Source organism: Halichoeres trimaculatus, unplaced genomic scaffold (assembly GCF_033239565.1).
Source record: "Halichoeres trimaculatus isolate MK-OKI-2021-1 unplaced genomic scaffold, fHalTri1.1 fHalTri1_scaffold_14, whole genome shotgun sequence".
Lineage (NCBI taxonomy): Eukaryota > Metazoa > Chordata > Actinopteri > Labriformes > Labridae > Halichoeres > Halichoeres trimaculatus.
The window spans coordinates 7,930,988-7,948,823 of record NW_027437192.1 but is presented as its reverse complement, the minus strand read 5'-3'; the positions used below and the strand labels follow the sequence as shown (position 1 = coordinate 7,948,823).

The window sequence follows — 17,836 nt, the reverse complement described above, 5'->3', positions numbered from 1 at the left end:
ATTATGCCGCTTAATTTTATGTGAAACCCGTTTTTAGGTGCTTTAAAATTAGAAAGAAAATAAAGAAATAGTAAAACCTTAACAGCCTCAAAATAAACTCAAAAGTAGAACCTAAAAACCCAAAGTAGTGCATGTCTTAAACAAGCTAAACTGACGTTAGCAATTCAGCTCGGGGCCAACATTTAAAATAGTCCCCATACACTTAATTTTCTGATACAACTGTTTCTTGGTGCTCTGAAATAAAATAGATAAAACCATAAAAATCTGAAAACGTACGAGTTTGTACGACCTGGTACATTTCCTAAAACAAGCTAGGCTACCGCTAGCTGTTTAGCCTATTGCTAATTCTGGAGCTGTTTATCTCACCTTATAACAGGAATTTAGTGTTCTGCAAAAAATAAAAAATAAAATAAAAAATTAAAGCTTTAACAGGCTTGAAAATCATTATCAAAACTCTCCCAAATTTGACTAACTTCACAGTAATGCTGTCAGTTCAGTGTTTAAAGCCTCTGTTTTTCAACTACACTTTACAGCACATGTCAAAATAATTATTCTTGCTTCAGGGGCTACTGTTTCAGAGGAAAATAAATAATTTGTCTTCAAAGGTAATTTCTGTTATGGTATCACATTTGTGTAATGACTCATGTTCTTGTATTAGCTGATGATGCTTGTCATAGTTTACTGGAGGCTTTTCAATAATGGTCTGTGTATCTCAACAAATCTTGTTAACAGGACTTAACCATATCATCCATGCTAATATCAATTTATGAGTGTGGTATCTTTTTTTTTATTGCACACATTAAATTTTAATCATTGGTTGAATTATATGGGAAGAGTTGAGGGGAAATTACTTCAAAGGTACACAGAAGGCTGCTTTTTATTAGTAATCTTTTTATTAAAGTGCACTCTATAAAAAAAGGAATGGACACTGAGCTCAAAAATAAATAAATAAATGACAATAATTAAATTAAACATGTCAGGGATAGCGAGCAGCCTGATGATACAAGTAAGTGGCATCATGGTTTGTTAAATATCACCTTCAAAAACAAATGTTTGTTTTATTTTGTTAGAAAAAAGCATGACAGATTCTGGTTAATTTAATATGAGTTATATAACTTACATTTAAAACAGTAAAAAAAATGAAAATAAAACATTTATATTAGTCTCATAGGAATGTAATGGAAGCATCAATTTAATGAACTCTGGTGCGTAGAAGCATAATGCCTAGTACTGATGTCAGTCATCAGGCTGCATCTGTGGGTCAAAATGGACCAGGGGATAGTCCACTCTGACCAACACAAATACCAAGATCCTGATTGATTATTGATAACTGATCCACAGAGAGTCTGCCGGGGTCTGTCGCTAACCTCCAAGTCCTGTCGGTGCAAAGTGTCCTACAGGTCAGGAGTAGAAGTTCTTAGCCAACTTCCTCATTCTCTTATTGCAGCGTTTAGTGTCAGGTGGACTGGCCGTTCTGAATGCTGTTTCGTCAGTTCCTGTGTCAGATTGAAGTTGTATGACTGCAGACCTGGCAGAGTCTGGCACATCTTCAGTCATCATAGGTTTGGATTTGGGTGAGGACTTTTCAGTGTCGTCTCCTTTTAACTGTTCCTTGTCCAGATTTGGATGGAGGAACTTATAATACATCAATTTTAATAAGAGACCGAGCATATACGCTACAGCAACACTGACAGCAGTGATTTTGGCATTAAGAGGTGAGATTTCAAAATATGGTGTTTCTGTTGCTGTTATCTGCCAGCACCACAGAGCAACCAGGAGACAAATATCGACCAGTATGTAGCCGTGATAAAACAGAGTCTTGTACCTCGTCCTCCCCTCCACGACATTAAACCAGTCAAAATACCAAATGAGGCCCACGGTGGCTCTGTAAAGCCATTCTCCACAAGCGTTTTCCATAAAGTTGGTCTTAGATCGCCAGACAAAGAAGAATAATATGAACCAGGAGCAGATGAAGTGGGTGAAGATGTAGCATGGCAGCACAGAGGCAAAGAGGGCAAGGGCAGTGATACGAGACATGACGAGAAGAAGGTTCCAGAGAAAGTAGATGATGGAGGAGAGGACCACCTGCTTCTCTTTGTCAAGGAGGAAGGAGCGCAGAGAGCGGTGGTACATGGTCACGCTGCAGGCGACGGCGGAGGCTGAGCCGATGGCCTTCAACACTGAGGAGGAAGAGGAGAAATATGCTTTTAGAGATGCAACATCTAATAAAGACTGATCAATAAATAGGATAAATGGCTGGAAACATTCACTTAGAGGAGAAATATTTTTGTAAAGCGAGTTCAAAAACCATCAAAAAATTAACTTATTTGATTTTTTTCTGGAGTGGTTCTAGCATTAACTTCAGTGATATCATTCAATCATTCTTGGGCGTCACAGTTGGTCATGACTAATTCTTCTATGAAACAGTGTCTTACAGCTTTTCCCAAATCTTCATGACAAGACAACTAACACACTGCACCTGTCCAGGGGTCGAGCTCGCCACGCTGCAGAATGATGGTGAGCATGAGGACGAGCTGAGGGCAGCTCTCTGAGAACGTCTCTATGAGCCGCAGCATGCTCAGGTCATGGCTCAGGAACACTGCGACATCTTCGTCTGGGCCCTTAAGCCTTGAGAAGAAGCTACGTACGGAAACCTCCACCACACCTGCATGCCTGAGACAAAACACACAAAGATCATAGTAATTTAACAAAAGGCACTTCGGGTCTGACAAAACCTGTTAGACAGAGTTCCCAAAATCTTATCATGTTCTCTGGAAACTGTAAAGTGAGTTCATGAGTCATACATGAACACAAAACATGCTACTGCTGCTATGAATTACCACATGAACCAAGCACCACATTAACAGGAATTGAAACAGATCACGTAATTCGTGGGAGGGGATGATGTCGTGAGAATATTTCTCTGATTACTTCATCAGGCAAATTCCCTACGTTACAGTGAATGAAATACAAAGTGAAAGTAAAGCATTTAGCAGCCATAAACCTTGACAGTTAAAGACACAATGAAGTGTTGAAGTGTTTTCAAGTAACCGGGCAGGGCATTACAATAAATGCTCTATACAGCATAAGCTTGATTCATATCAAAAGAGGATGAATTTTAACACAAAATAATGTTGCTGTCTTACGATTTGCAAAAGCAACAACATGATTTGCAAAAGCTACAATGCAACAATAGTACAGGCACAACAGAAGTTAAAGAGGTTACTTATCCAAACAGACACAGAAAAGCTGTAAAAGTCAGTTAATGATTAACTTCATCAATGATAAATAAAGCTTCATAAGGGTGTCATCTTGTAATATCCTTCATAGGACTTATAATTCTTTATTTACATTAGAATTAGGAGCTATATTTATCATAGCTCAAGTTATAAAAGAAATCAATCATTAACTCACTTTCACAACTTTTCCGTGTCCGTTAAGAAAACTGTCCTTTTAACTTTTTTTCTTTTTAATTCATGACAACCAATGTAGAGTGATTCGTATGATATCATGTAATAGTGTACTGTCTCGTAATGCATCATATCATATATATTGTTTAGTACCATACCGTACCTGATCATACAGTACTGTAATGTATCATATCCTGAAGGATTTTTTTCTGAAACTGTATTATACTCTATGATATCATATCTGGCTGTATTGTATGGTAAGATATTGTATCATTCTGTATCAAGAAGTCAAGTACTGTATCATATCATACAATATGATACAGTACTGTATAGTGTTGTGTTGTATCATATCACTTTGTATCTTTAAGTTTTGTTCTGTATTATACCTTATCTTACCTGACTTTTTTGCATTGTATCATATTTTACTATATTGTATCGTTTTATATTATAAATATTAATACTGTATCATATAGTTTTGTTTTGTATCATTCTGTTTCATATCGTGCTGGTTTCTATCATGGTGAACCTTATTGTATTGTATCATATTGTATCATAAAATTTGGTTTTCTATCATTTGGTGACATGCTGTGTCTTACCATACAGTAATATATTGTATTATACTATATGATATCATACCTGGCTGTATTGTATGGTACGGTATTGTAACATTCTGTATCATGAAGTCAAGTACTGTATCATATCATACAATATGATACAGTACTGTATAGTGTTGTGTTGTACCATATCACTTTGTATCTTTAAGTTTTGTTCTGTATCATACCTTAGCCTACCTGACTGTTGTGTATTGTATCATATTTTACTGCATTGTACTGTTAATATTATATATATTAATACTGTATCATATAATACTGTTTTGTATCATTCTGTTTCATATCGTAATGTTTGTATCAGTTGGTGTCATATTTCAGTGCACCATACAATTGCACAATCTTTTTATTTTTAGTTTATAACCTGTTAATGTCATTGTCTAAACTGCTTGTTGTTTTTCTATTTTCGGTTAGCCAGTTCAGAACTTTGTGGTGCTGTTTATTGTTCTATGTGCTGTTAAAAATGGTGTAAACTACTGTTCCATGTTTCCCAGTATTAACAGTGATATCACCGGATTTCATATTTTGTGTGTTATGGAAAGAAATTTGTAGGAATGCAGCAGTTGAAGGAAATACTGTTGTTTTAAACTAATTTTAGATCCAAAACTAGCACCTAACTCTTCATTTAAAAACCAGTGAGAGGTTACCATATTCCAACCGCAAAAAATTAAAATAATTTTAATACTTACTAAGCTTGTCTTATTACTGTTTCAAATGTGTTCAACTTAAATTAAGTGAATTATCTCACTCTTGAACGTTCATTTCAGTCTAATATAACCCAGATAAAACAGTCCTGAATGCCAAGATATCACATAATGAACACTCATTACACTGCAATTATCTTCTTACTACCAAACTGTCATCATGTTGTTTCTGCACTTTGACATGAAACTCTGCCAGACTGAATCTTTGTCAAGCCTCTTAGTTTGAAAGAGGTATAATTGTGCAGAACAAGCATGAAGCACACCAGGTGCACTGACATTAACAGTTTGTTTCTGGGAAATGGGACGTTAACCTTTACAGTTGAAAGAAATGAGGGTGTGACTGAGATAAAAAAGACCCACAGGAAGAGGAAAACGAAACAGAGCCACCCTCATTTTTAACTTATGTGTTCACACTCTCACACATTCCTTCCTACAAACATAATAACAGAACAGCAGAGAGGCAAACAGTCTCAGCTGTTTGGAAAACACCAGGATTTCTGTAGTCAGAGAAAGTTTAAACAACCTGAAGTAGATTCCCAGCTGTAGCCAGTGGAGAAGATTGAGCAGGTTCACACTGACACACTTCTCCACAGTCGTCTCTCTTCTGAAGTTCTCATAGCTGTACCAGAGCCAGCTGAAGGCCTGGACAAGAACAGACGAGCCCACCAGGAACAGCAGCAGGATACCAAGACTCACATACTCCTTTTCCTTGTACAGAGACACAACGGCCCAAATATCCAGCACTATGTCGAGCAGCAAAAACACAAGCCCCAGACAAGTGAAGAGGAAGTCCACCGGGGAGTACTCAAAGTTAGCCATCGTGCCTGTCACACTAAACTCCACTCATATCCTCTCAAACTTTCTGCTCCTAGAGTGGCTACATTCTTGTGAACAGACCTGTTTACAAATCTGTCCAAGAGACAACTGAAAGTAAGATCCAAAGTTCAGTTTTTCAGTTGTGAGTAACTCCTCCCACATGCTGACCCTCCTACTGAGTTACTTAAAGGCATACTGTCTAAAAGTAACAGAATAGGTTCATTCACAGAAAGCTTTGCTGAAGCCATATTTCTCAAAGTACTTCATAGAGAAAAAGAGCACAGGCTGTAAATTATGGGAACAAGTAAGATTTAGATGTGTAAACAGAGATGAACAAACACCATTTATATCAGATGATGCAGAAGTGTTATCACTTTAATAATTGCACGTGGCAAATGAGGTAAAGATTAACCTCCAGTTCTGACCTTGACTGTTGGTTACAGCAGATTTACAGAAGTGAATCTGAAACACTTTTTTTGCACATTCAATGAACTGGATTGACATTAAACACAAACTTTAAGGAAACACAACTGATTTAGTTCTAACATATCCTGAAGGGGCAGTGCGCTTTTGAAAGTCTCACCTGATGCTCTGTCAACATTCAAACAAGCTGAACAAACAGATAATGAAGTAAACAGCGCTAGTGTTTGAACTTTCTGACATCTAAGGCTAGAGTGAACTTATTTAACAGCTTAAACGTCATGTTTATAAAAAGTAGCACTTGTAAAGTGGCTTAAAAACAGCTGTTTGGAACAATAACTATACATATAACCATACAAGAGAGCTTTTTGTTACATTCAAAGTCCTTCAAATAGCTTCCAGTGTTAGCTTCTGTAACATCACATAAAAACAAGTTTTGATGGCCCTAGTTATCATGGAAAAATCCTATTAAAATCCAGTGTTTCACAACTATTTATGATAAAATATTCGTACCAGAAGGGTTTACCAAACCTCTTTCATGTCAACAGTACAATAATGATTGTCATTTGTATTATTTTTCTATATTTTAAGTACAAATACTTTTAGCGAAAGACGCGTGGTTAATTTCTCAATCCCTGCAAGTGTATATTTTGGAAATACAAGGCCCTCAAACAACATCAACCTCTAACCCAAATGGTCACATTTTCTACATTTGACTCCATATTAAACATTCAGAAAATATAAGATTAGCTTTATAGAAACTGTATTCAACTAATACTTTACTTTGTGTTTATAAATCACTCAGACAGATAATCCCAGAATGAATGATGTTTGAAAATATGGCAATAGAAGACTTGAGAACAAATAACAGGATGAATTGTCAGATACTGTTGATACAGTATCAGCTGTTTGGTAACAGATTTTGATGTGTGTGCAGTATTATCTAAATTTGTGAGCCGTTTATGAATTTTCTGGTTAAGTGAAAGGCTTTTCAGGTGTTAACTATATCCAAATATATTTACCGATGCCAAATAGTACCATTTGTAATCCCACTCTCAGATTAAAATCCTATTCAAGCCTCATTTTTTCTTCATAGTATACTGGGCTTCTTGTGAAATTGCAGCACATCAAGAGACACTCTAGAGCGAGGCTGTGCTATTCTTTTACTACCACTTGAGGTAATATTTATCAGTCCTCAACAGTCGGCTCTGACACAAACAGTCAGACATCAAAGATGGGTGGACTCTTCTTTATCCGTTTGTCTAGAGCCTCCTTGCTTTGAGTAAAAATTAGACGCATGGCAAGCCATTCGTCTGTTGAGGAGCTGTGAGGACACGGCGCCGTCCTGGATGGAAAAGTCTTTAAAGGTCACTTCTGCGTCAGGCAGATCGTTGGACAGCCCGGGGTCCCTCGTGGGGGGCCTCCACAGCTTTGGGTGGAAGCAGCAGTAGTAGAGGGTTTTGAAGAGCAGCCCCAGGAGGTAGATGAAAGGTAGAGCGATGAAAAGAGCAAGGCCGTACGATTCTGTCTGCACGGGGTCCCTGTAGCACCACCAGGTCACCAGCAGGATGACGCCATCAGTGGTGATGAAGGAGTGGTAGATGATGCTCCTGGCTCTGGTTCGACCCTCTGCGACATTAAACCAGCTGAAGTACCAAATGAGCCCTACGGTGGCCCGGTAGAGCCACTCACCACTGGTACTGTCCATGAAGTCTGTCCGCTGCCGCCATGCCCATAACACAAAGACAATCCACAGCATGAGGAAGTGGGCAGCTATATAAACAGGCAGAACAGAGGCAAAAAGAGCGATGGCTGCAACACGTGGGGCGATGAGGAGCAGGTTCCACAAGAAGTAGATTAAAGAGGAAGCCCAGTCCTGCTTGGCTTTATCTGGGAGGAAGGAACGCAGTGAGCGGTGATAATCCACCACCATCCAGGCGATGGAAGTGGTCGATGCAGCGATGCTCACAACTGCAAAAACGAAATTTGAAGTGTTAGAGTAGCAACCAAAGAGGAAGTGCACACAGCTTTACCACAAACCTCACAAGATGTTATTTTCAACTGAAACTAAGTGAGTCACTCACTTTGATTCACAAGTTTGCCTCAACATTAGAAAACTTACACTGTACAGTCCTGGCCTTGTTTGTGCACAGCATTACGTAGATCATCAGTGTGAGCTGAGGAGCACTCTCGCAGAACGTCTCAATAAGCCGCAGCATACTGAGGTCATGTGTCAGGTAAACGGCGTACTCTGAGCCTTCCTCTTTGCGCCACCAAACTCTGAAGCCTTGTCGTATGGCAGAGATGTGCCTGTGTGGACGAGAAACAAGCTGAGCGTGAGGTCACAGGACAAGACAAAGCACCTGAACCTAGTCTTTCAAGAGTGAATAGATGCTTTATGGGAAGATGCACTGACTCAACACTTTTTTTAAGCCTCATTAACTGATTATTTGTGCATTTGCAGATCTTCCCTGGATTTACTTGTTCTAAAACCTGAATCTCACATTTATGGTAACTGCCCATGTCATGTGAGATTTTATGGTTCTTCCATGAACGGCTTTGCAGGAAGAACCACTCAACTGTAAAAAGCTGCATTAGATACGTCAATACAACACCTTTATCTTTGCTGTGTTATGTTAACTGGCCTTTTTCTCTGTTTGTTTAATTCTTTATAGCATTTTAAAATTGCTGAGCACAACAGTCTTTATTTTGTTTTATATACCACTGCAACCCAAATAGATTTCATCATTTTCAAATGTGTTGACACACAAGCTGTGTGTTTCATGAAAACTTCCCTTGCAACACTTCCCACAGATTGAGGAACTACTTAACATTCAAGTTTACGGTAATTGTTTTCAGTGTAACAAAGTCACTGGCGTTAGGCTTGTATTGCATTTGTTGTGTATATAAGGCATATTTACACATTATTTGGTCTACCTGCATAGGAAACCCAGCTGCAGCACATGGATCAAGCAGGACAGCTTCACCCGGTCCCCAAACAGCACGGTTCCTCCCCCGGTCACAGCACTGAACCCCGGCAGCTCGCGGTCATACTTCAGCCAGAACCAGCTGAACATCTGGACCACGACGGACGACAGCACCATGAGGCCAACCAGCACACCGAACCAGAAAAAGTCCCCACGACCGTAAAATTCGGTGGCCACCCATATATCCGAGCCCCAGTCCACCAAAAAAGTACAAACTCCGATCACAGAGAAGGCAAAATCCACCCAGGAGTATTTTGAAAAAGTCGCGCGCTCCATTACCGTTTTCCGTTGACCAACCGACCTGTTGCTGATAAGCTAACATTCGGCTAACGTCGCAAACCGTTATTTCCCTCCCCAAAGCGTCCTTACATTCTTCAACCCATTGAGGAAAAAGTTTCCACCACTTTCAGATTACAGCAACAGGCTGAAGTCACTCAAAGGACATATGTTAAAACGTCAGATGCATGACTTAAGAAAAACGTGTTTGCCTTTAAACTAAACGGGACCACATTGTACAGCAGCCGGTGTGTTTGTAATGTTCCCTGCCCGTGTAGTCGTAAGCCCCGCCCAACGCGAGTAGTACATGGAATGAGAGGTCGTCAAATCCGGGACGAGCAGGCTTTAAGTTTTAAAGACCGCTACCGTGTTCGACAGGAAACCGACAAGGATTAAACGATTAATCGGTTGATTTGTCGAACAAGAGTATGAAAAAGATCCATCGACAAATTTAGAAATGGAATTACTTTCAAATAGTCAATTACAGGAAAGATGTCTAAATGTTATTATTACAGGCCTTCATGGGAACTACACTCTGTGGAAGCGGGTGGTAAACAAAACAGAATATCTATGCTTTTATGTTTGAAAAAGAAAAAAATAGGCAGTGGAAAATGTATCTAAATGGAAACCAAGCTATATCACTTGTAATTATCAATAAACTGTTTCTTCAAAACTGATATTTGTACAACAAAAAACTATTTCTTTTTATAAAAATGTTTATGTCTTTATTTAATCTTTATATTATTTATCTTTACAACAACAACAACCCCTTTGTTATACCAATGGTCTAATTTTATTCTTATCCCACCATTTGAAGGTAGCCCATAAGTGCTTTTCAGCATTCATTTTCATTCAAACTTAAGCTCACACGTTTGGTACTGGCCTTAAATTATGTCTTTGATTTCTTTCTCTTTCTCTCTCTCTCTCTCTCTCTCTCTCTTTTTTTTTTTTTTTTGTCTGAATAGGACCCAAAGGTCAATCCACTTAAAGCAAAACACTTGCCAAGATTTGGCAAGTGTTTTGCTTTAATGATGAATGATTAATGGCAAAGTGAAATTTCCTTTAAAAGGTCAGATATATTACTACTATAGGATATAATTTATTATTATTATTATTATTATTATTATTATTATTATTATTATTATTATTATATACATGGAACACAAAGTATGATAATCAGTTGTTGACTATTAATGTAGGCAGGACAATTAATGTTAAAGCTTTGGGTTGGTGTTGGAGTCATACAGCTCAATACAACTGATAAAGTTTCTGTTTGTTCAATAATAATTATAACATGCTGACGCTTGAGAATCTAAGAATTCATAAATAAAGGTAAGACAGAGAAAGAAAATTTACTCCTGCGTCACAAGTTACATATATCGATTAAATAAATTCAATGTAGCTCTAACAACAATTTACTCATCAACAAACAAGCAACCTGGCAGACTAAATCGAGGCCTGAGGAACCCACTTTCCCCATAGAGACGCCCCCTTTAGCCACAACCTATTGTATCAAAGGAGCTCGTGTATGTATCTCTGCACCCTCGCGCCTCCTTTCTGTGAGCTCGTGTCTCTTGTGTGGGTATCACGCTCGAGCTAACGAAATGTCGAGGGTTTATATAGGAAGGTTGAGCTACAGAGCTCGAGAAAAGGACGTGGAGAGGTTCTTCAAAGGCTATGGAAAAATACTTGAAGTCGACCTGAAAAACGGGTAAGGATTTTTAAAATATCTATTGTTGACGCTAACGTCTGCGCAGGCCGCGTCGTGGACATAACGTGCAGTCTGGGCCTTGTTAGCGGGCGCGGCCTGCTAATGCTAGTTAGCTTCCGTGCTCGATAACCATCAACGAAATTTGAAAAGAAAGTGATTTTTAGCGATGTTTCAGCGGGATTTAAGCATTTGCTTTCATCGTTTCTTAGGTTTAGTGAAACTATTTGGAAGGAAATTCAGGTTTTGAGAGCCACGGTGCAATGGAACAACCGTGCGGGCATTGTACATGAACGGCTGGGTAACACTAGCTAACAGACGTGGCAATGTCACAGACGCTGGAGTGTTTCACTAACGACGGTTTAATAAATATTATCCAGTTTGGTATCAGTCGAGTTTATCCTGAAATCAATACTCTCAACACTTACCAGTTTGTATATTAAAAGTTGTATTGCCAACGCATTTCACTATGATAGTAATTTTTTTAAGCATTCGGTAACCCAGATATGAATGTATTAAATCGTAGTCAGGTTCGTTACCAAGAGTGTTTACACACACCAAGCTTTTTGCTTGATGCAGTGCAGAAACAATCTTAACAAGCTAAATTTATAGAAAGGTAAGAAAGCACACATTTTCTAGAAGTGCATGGAAATAAAACTGCTCTCACGCAGCTCTCTGAAGTATTGGTATATGCGATTTCCAGATAGTGTTTTATACTCTGGAAACTTGGAAGGAAGTATGCACACAGGAGACCGATACCTGGTCAAAATCCACCAGCAACTTGAAAGGATAAACCTTTATAAGAGCTGGCTTACGACTGGCGGACATGCCACAAACACTGGCAGACAATCAAAGATGATATACTTTAGATGGAGAAATTGATTTAAAAAAATGATATAAGGAAGAAAAAGACTGGGAAAACAGGCAAAATGTAAAAAGAAAACTTTGATGTGAAACAGAAAGCTCTGCTGGGACATGCATGGCGATTGTGCATGCATCAAACAGTTGCTAAATTAGATCGAGGCATTTCAAAGTCAAAGAATATTTAGCCTTCCTGGAAGGTAATCAGTCATATTTTGGATTGGCTGATGGCAATATGTAAAGCAAAATAAATGACCTTTGACATTATTGCAAAATCAAGCGTATCTAAAATTAAATATTCACTGAACTTTAGCCAGAGCTTTCAGTTCGTCTGTTCTTTGAACTTCTTGTCTTTGGATCAGTGCCTCTGAATTCTGCCCTTTAGTATTAAAAACTGTCCTTCTCCCCTTTTCAAGGTACGGCTTTGTGGAATTTGACGACCCCCGCGATGCAGACGACGCTGTGTACGACCTGAACGGCAAAGAACTCTGTGGGGAAAGGGTCATTGTGGAGCACACCAAGGGACCCCGTCGCGACGGAGGCTATGGTGGTGGAGGAGGAGGAGGTGGTGGAAGAAGTAAGTGCTCCACAGATGGATGTGCTTGTGTTTCATTAATGCTGACATTGATGAGGGATTTTGTTCATTGCAGGGGACCATCAATCTAAATTTCAGCGGGGCAAATTTTTAGCATGTCCTTGGTGGCTGATGTGCATTGAATTTATATTCTGATAGTCCAGAAAGGAAGACTTGGGGTGACTGGCTGTGCCTGATGTTTTTTAGGGAGCTCAATTCATGAAAGGTTTATATTACCAACATTTTTTTTAATTGGCATCAAGTTTACACCAAAAATGGAAGTAGACAGCCACAGAGTAGCACTGAACTTAACCAAAACAAACTATTTAAGAATAATTTTATTTGATTTTGGTATCATCCATTTTTTATTTGTTAGGCCATCAGCAACACAGACACGGTACTGAGAGCTTAATTTACTCTTCTATCAAAGTAAAACTGGTAGTTTTAATCTATGCCTTTGATTGTCTGAGAGTCAGACTCGTCCAACCACACCCGCTATCTCAGTGTCATCAGGTTTTGCTTTTCTTCTGGTCTCAACGACCCCTATTACCTGTTTAACATACAGCCCCTTCTTTCTCCAGAGTACCTTTCTGTTAATTGTCCTGTAAATGTGTCTCTATCTGCTGAAAAGGGCGTAGAAAGAGACTGTCCTCATGATTACTTCTGTGATAAATTTTGTGCGCACCAGAGCCACCAATGACTTGGTAAATATCTTGGATTTCCATATGAAGAATTGGAGATGCAGTGTAATGTAAATCTGTGATGGGGAAATGGCTTACTGATGAAAAAGATCAAAGTGTTTGAATACTGTTAATGAACTCTTTCATTGTTAAATAACTTGTAATCTATTGATGTCTTATTCCGTTTATATTTCTTAAAAATGATTGTCAATTTAAAGGTAAAGATTTAACAAAGAACCTCAATGTTTTAATTGAAAGAGTCCTTTGCTGACTGCCTGCCCCTATTGCTGGCCATGGTGTCCCCCCTTTCCAAGAGTGTGGTTTGACCATTCTGGGCCCCTGGGCAGACCAAAAAAGGGAGCCATTGTGAATGAAGACCGCTTTTCCCATTAGGCCCAGGCCGGGTGGTGAGGATGCCATGGGGTTAGGAAAAGATGTGGGTTCAGCTCTTATAGGTGCCTGAAAAAAGAACATGTTTTGTAACAGTGCAATGTTTTTAGATAGGATAGTTAGAAACTTGCTTTAGTTCACCGTAAGTACTGCCTCGATCAGTTATGTTTTTCAATTTGAGTTGTTTTTTTTCCTCATTTCATAACAAGGCCGATTCAACTTTAACCAAAATTTAATCTACAGCTGTGTATAGTTCTAGGCCTTTCAGATAATTTCAATTTAAACATTTTTTTTCCAAGGATTAAATAAATTTTTCTTTTTGTAATTTTTTTTCACCTTTATTTTTCCCCTTCCTTGATTCCTTTTCCAAGTGAATATTGACATTTTGTAGTTTTTGTAGCTTGAAGTTTAGTGTACTTGCATCACCTGTGTCTCTTTCTGGGCCCTCATTTTTCCTTTCCCTTCCTTGTTGCATCAAAAGGTGGATATGGACGCTGGGGAAGAGACAGATACGGTCCACCTATAAGGACTGATTACCGACTCATTGTTGAGAATCTTTCGAGCCGCTGCAGCTGGCAGGACTTGAAGGTATGTTTCTTCACTCTTGCATAACTTGGCATGTGTTTGGTGAGGGTGGTGAAGTGAGAAGCTGAAACCTCACACAGAAACTGTGTTTTCTTGTATTTAAACTTAGAAGAAGTGCTTCTTCTAAAAGGTCAAGGCACAATGAGTACCATTTTATTTTCCAAACAGCTAGGAGGAATTTTCATATCTGTGGTTTCTGTATTTCGAGTCTTCCCTCTGAACACGTGCTTCTCACTTTATTCACAGGACTACATGAGGCAGGCAGGTGAGGTGACCTATGCTGACACCCACAAAGGTCGGAGGAATGAGGGTGTGATTGAGTTCAGGCTGTACTCGGACATGAAGAGGGCTCTCGAGAAGCTCGATGGGACAGAGGTGAACGGCAGGAAGATCCGTCTCATCGAGGATCGCCCCGGGGCCAAACGCAGACGCTCCTATTCTCGCAGTCGCAGCCGCTCCAGGTGAGCCATGTCACAGAGCTCAATCAAGACCTGTGTGTACTTGTTATGAAGTGACATTTTCTAATCAGTGAAACTCATTTCTTCAGGTCTCGCTCCAGGAGCCGCAGATCTCGCAAGAGCCGCAGCCGCAGTGAGAGCAGCAGTCGCAGCCGCTCCCACTCCAGGTGAGAAATCCCCGCTCTGTAAGAAGAGACTAAAGATGAATTAAAGCTGGATTTGATGCCAATTTACTCTTGCTAAAGAGTGATAATACATGTTAAATGAGCTTAAGATTCACAACCCACTCTTAGCCTCTGGCCTCTATAGGATAACATACAGTAACAATTATATAAAGCTCAGCAGCTGTCGTTAAAGCCACATTGAGGCTTCGGCATTTGGTAGCTTGTTAACGGTAAGCTGAGAGCATAGTTTCCAGAAATAGAGGTGTACAATTCCAAGAAAGTGCACTGATGTTTGAACTGGTTGGCATGAAGCCTATAGCGAGTGGACGCAGGCAGTAGCCTGATATTTACAGCTGCGCTTTTTCCATTAAGAGGTAAAAGTTGAAACCTGCTAGCTGCCAAATGCAGATCAAGTAAAAGTTTATAATGGTAGAATTTCAGGCTGGTCAGCGCTCTGGGCTGGTTACGCTGTGCATGTAGAGTATTCAGGGTGCCAGAGAGGCATGGTGGATGTCCAGTACAGAGTTCACCTGGTCTCATGGTCACGTACACCGCTTCCCCGGTCTAAGTTTCCTTTTACAGACGTCCATTCATTGAATACTTGTGGTTAAAGCCCGGAACCTAAATCGCAGAGTCCTGCCGGGGTCTCATTTCATTCCAAAAATTATCTGAATTTAAAAACTTAAATAAATCTTTTTGATTCTATTCAGAGCTGCTTCTCGCTCCCGCAGCCGATCTCGCAGCAAGAAGAACAAAGCCAAGGGCAAGAAGGAGGACGAGGAGCGCAGCAACGGGGCTCCGAAGAACAAGGACAGCAGCAGGAGCCGCAGCCCCAAGAGCAAAAAGAGCAAGAAAGATGGGAAGAAGGGCAAGAAGGACGAGTCCGGGTCCAGGTCCCGCTCTCGCTCCCGCTCCAGGTCTCGTTCCAGATCAGGAATCAAGGATCGCTCCAGGAAATCCGGCTCAAAGGGCCGCGAGCCACCCAAGAGCGACGACGAGTGTGGTGAGCCTGACAGGGGCTCCCGCTCCCGTTCGCGTTCCCCCGCCGATTCCAAATCCAGAGCCAGGTCCAAATCCAAGTCTAAATCCAAGTCCCGTTCCCCCTCTCCCGCCAAGGCTCGCTCCCACTCCCGCTCCGCATCTCGTTCCGAGTCTCGCTCTAAATCCCGCTCCCCGTCTCGCTCCCGCTCCCGTTCCCGCTCTTAGTTCAGAGCTTGGACTGTCTGTCTTCATCCCTCGTCCTCTCGTCTCCCGCTGTCCTCCTCTTACATTCCCCGGCCCCCTCTACACGACCCCCGCCCCCTGTTTTTGATAACTAGCTGTAGGATACCAGGCACTCTGCTCGATGTCTTTTATGCACACGCAACTCCATCTGATTTGACTTCCCATCTTTTCATTAGAGCCGTCTTGTGTGGAGGTGTTTGTAAATTTACAGGGTGCAATCTGAGTTTTATAAGTTCCAATGATGGTAAGTGTCTTAGCCTTTTTTAATCAAACGTAGAAGCATATTGTTTTTGTCAAAGTGCTGGGTGGGAATTTGTTCTAGCATCTCCTCACCTTTTGTGAAATCCTTGTATCATTTTATTTCAGATTAAAAACTGCCTGTTATAAATCTGTGAGTCTGTCTTTTTTCATGCCGTTACATCTTTAGTTGGAAGAATCTGTTTATATCTCTGTTTCTACAGTTTAAAAGAAAAACACATTTTTTTCTGGTCACATCAAATAAGGTGGAGAGATGAGGGAAGAGGTTTTAGGTACGACAGAGATCTGAGCACACTGAGTTGTCACCTGTTGGTTAACCCTGAGCCTGAGAGCTGAACTTGAAAAATGATGGTGTAAACATAACATGCTCTCTTAGCAAACATGTTTTAGTAAATGATAACAAAAAAACACTACAATGTAATCTCACTAAAAAGGTCCACACCATTAACAGGTTACAATTTGCAAGCTTTGACTGGAAGAATGGTTCTGATTTCATGGTTGAACGTCTTGTTATTGCGGGTTAGGTGACGCTTTTTAGGGGTTTACTCTCGGGCAAGACTGATCCCCCTTAAGGCCCCTCTTACAAGAGTTATGAAAGAAGTTGAAAGGACAGGAGGTGAAAGGGAGGTGTTTGTAATCTGAGAATGAAAGGTTTTAAATTTATTTAGGCTGAACATCAATATCCCCCTTTAAAGGATAAGTTCGGTTTATACAGCTTTTACATTGTTTATAGAATGAAGTAGAACAAAATACTCACCCAGAAGGTTTTCCTGATCCGAGCAGTGCTTCAGGAGATATTTAGATCCAAAATCGTGCAGCGGACGTCCGTATAATGGGATCCTTCGGGGCATAGACAGCGCCGCTCCTAAAACTGCATTAATCGTCCAAAAACTCATGTTTTTCACCGATACTCCATCATGGTCCGCTCCGGGTTAGTCCTCTGCTGCAGTCTGTGTCACTCCAGACAGCGCTGTGTGGCTGTAATGACCTCTGAACTGACGAAGACTTTGTTTACGCTTGCCCCTCAAAGAAAGGAGTCAGCTCTCCAGAGAGTAAAACCGAAAACGTAAAAGTCTTCGTCAGTTCAGAGGTCATTACAGCCACACAGTGCTGTCTGGAGTGACACAGACTGCAGCAGAGGACTAACCCGGAGCGGACCATGATGGAATATTGGTGAAAAACATGAATTTTTGGACGATTAATGCAGTTTTAGGAGCGGCGCTGTCTATGCCCCGATGGATCCCATTATACAGACGCCCACTGCACAATTTTGGATCTAAATATCTCCCGAAGCACTGCTTGGATCAGGAAAGCCTTCTGGGTGAGTATTTTGTTCTACTACAATCTATAAACAATGTAAAAGCTGTATAAACCGAACTCATCCTTTAACATGAAGCCATTAGGAACCTGATTGATGTCACCAGTAAAGTGCCTGAGTGAATCTGGCAACAACTGCCACTTCTGATGTAATCAGGATAATTTACTGAGCAGTTTCAGTTTCCAAAGTCCTGAAATGAGCAACTGAGTTTCATCTGGTCAAGAAATAATAAAATATATCATAATACATTTTTATGAGTCAAAACAGTTAAACCACACTGCTGAAATAAATAGGCTACAATACAGTACAATATAACACATTTGTAATCAAAGGCAGGCAGATTTATTTCTAAAGCATCAACACTGGTTTTAATCCTACCATGCTTGCCAAAGCTT

The 17,836-nt window shown here is 40.2% G+C and overlaps 3 protein-coding genes across 4 annotated transcripts; 1 reads left to right on the top strand and 2 right to left on the bottom strand.

Annotated features, from left to right (window-relative positions):
• Positions 1-1,078: 1,078 nt before the first annotated feature.
• Positions 1,079-5,664, bottom strand: LOC141802505 (XK-related protein 8-like). The gene is made up of 3 exons (XM_074686033.1): positions 5,246-5,664; positions 2,480-2,673; positions 1,079-2,180 (listed from the first exon to the last, which is right to left on the bottom strand). The coding sequence occupies exons 1-3, from the start codon at positions 5,539-5,541 to the stop codon at positions 1,402-1,404; spliced, it is 1,269 nt and encodes a 422-aa protein (XP_074542134.1). The 5' UTR covers positions 5,542-5,664; the 3' UTR covers positions 1,079-1,401.
• A 215-nt stretch (positions 5,665-5,879) lies between these two features.
• xkr8.3 (XK related 8, tandem duplicate 3) lies at positions 5,880-9,514 on the bottom strand. The gene is made up of 3 exons (XM_074686513.1): positions 8,896-9,514; positions 8,081-8,268; positions 5,880-7,929 (listed from the first exon to the last, which is right to left on the bottom strand). The coding sequence occupies exons 1-3, from the start codon at positions 9,219-9,221 to the stop codon at positions 7,187-7,189; spliced, it is 1,257 nt and encodes a 418-aa protein (XP_074542614.1). The 5' UTR covers positions 9,222-9,514; the 3' UTR covers positions 5,880-7,186.
• A 1,226-nt stretch (positions 9,515-10,740) lies between these two features.
• Positions 10,741-16,219, top strand: srsf4 (serine and arginine rich splicing factor 4). Of its 2 annotated transcripts, none has more exons than XM_074686515.1 (6): positions 10,741-10,932; positions 12,207-12,367; positions 13,916-14,022; positions 14,266-14,480; positions 14,567-14,644; positions 15,373-16,219. In XM_074686515.1, the coding sequence occupies exons 1-6, from the start codon at positions 10,826-10,828 to the stop codon at positions 15,845-15,847; spliced, it is 1,143 nt and encodes a 380-aa protein (XP_074542616.1). In that variant the 5' UTR covers positions 10,741-10,825; the 3' UTR covers positions 15,848-16,219. The 2 variants fall into 2 exon arrangements, with proteins under 2 accessions (XP_074542616.1, XP_074542615.1); XM_074686514.1 differs by having other exon boundaries at positions 10,743-10,932; positions 15,352-16,218.
• The last annotated feature ends 1,617 nt before the right edge of the window (positions 16,220-17,836 follow it).

Bases quoted from the DNA above. Each gene is read 5' to 3' on its own strand.
- LOC141802505 (XM_074686033.1), bottom strand. From the start codon at position 5,541: ATGGCTAACTTTGAGTACTCCCCGGTGGACTTCCTCTTCACTTGTCTG. The intron at 2,674-5,245 runs GTTGTTTAAACT...GTTTTGTCTCAG, and splicing joins CAGCTGGGAATCTACTTCAG to GCATGCAGGTGTGGTGGAGG. The intron at 2,181-2,479 runs GTGCAGTGTGTT...CTTCCTCCTCAG, and splicing joins CGAGCTCGACCCCTGGACAG to TGTTGAAGGCCATCGGCTCA.
- xkr8.3 (XM_074686513.1), bottom strand. From the start codon at position 9,221: ATGGAGCGCGCGACTTTTTCAAAATACTCCTGGGTGGATTTTGCCTTC. The intron at 8,269-8,895 runs GTAGACCAAATA...TCGTCCACACAG, and splicing joins CAGCTGGGTTTCCTATGCAG to GCACATCTCTGCCATACGAC. The intron at 7,930-8,080 runs GTAAGTTTTCTA...TCGTTTTTGCAG, and splicing joins CAAGGCCAGGACTGTACAGT to TTGTGAGCATCGCTGCATCG.
- srsf4 (XM_074686514.1), top strand. From the start codon at position 10,826: ATGTCGAGGGTTTATATAGGAAGGTTGAGCTACAGAGCTCGAGAAAAG. The intron at 10,933-12,206 runs GTAAGGATTTTT...CCCCTTTTCAAG, and splicing joins GAAGTCGACCTGAAAAACGG to GTACGGCTTTGTGGAATTTG. The intron at 14,023-14,265 runs GTATGTTTCTTC...CTTTATTCACAG, and splicing joins GCAGCTGGCAGGACTTGAAG to GACTACATGAGGCAGGCAGG.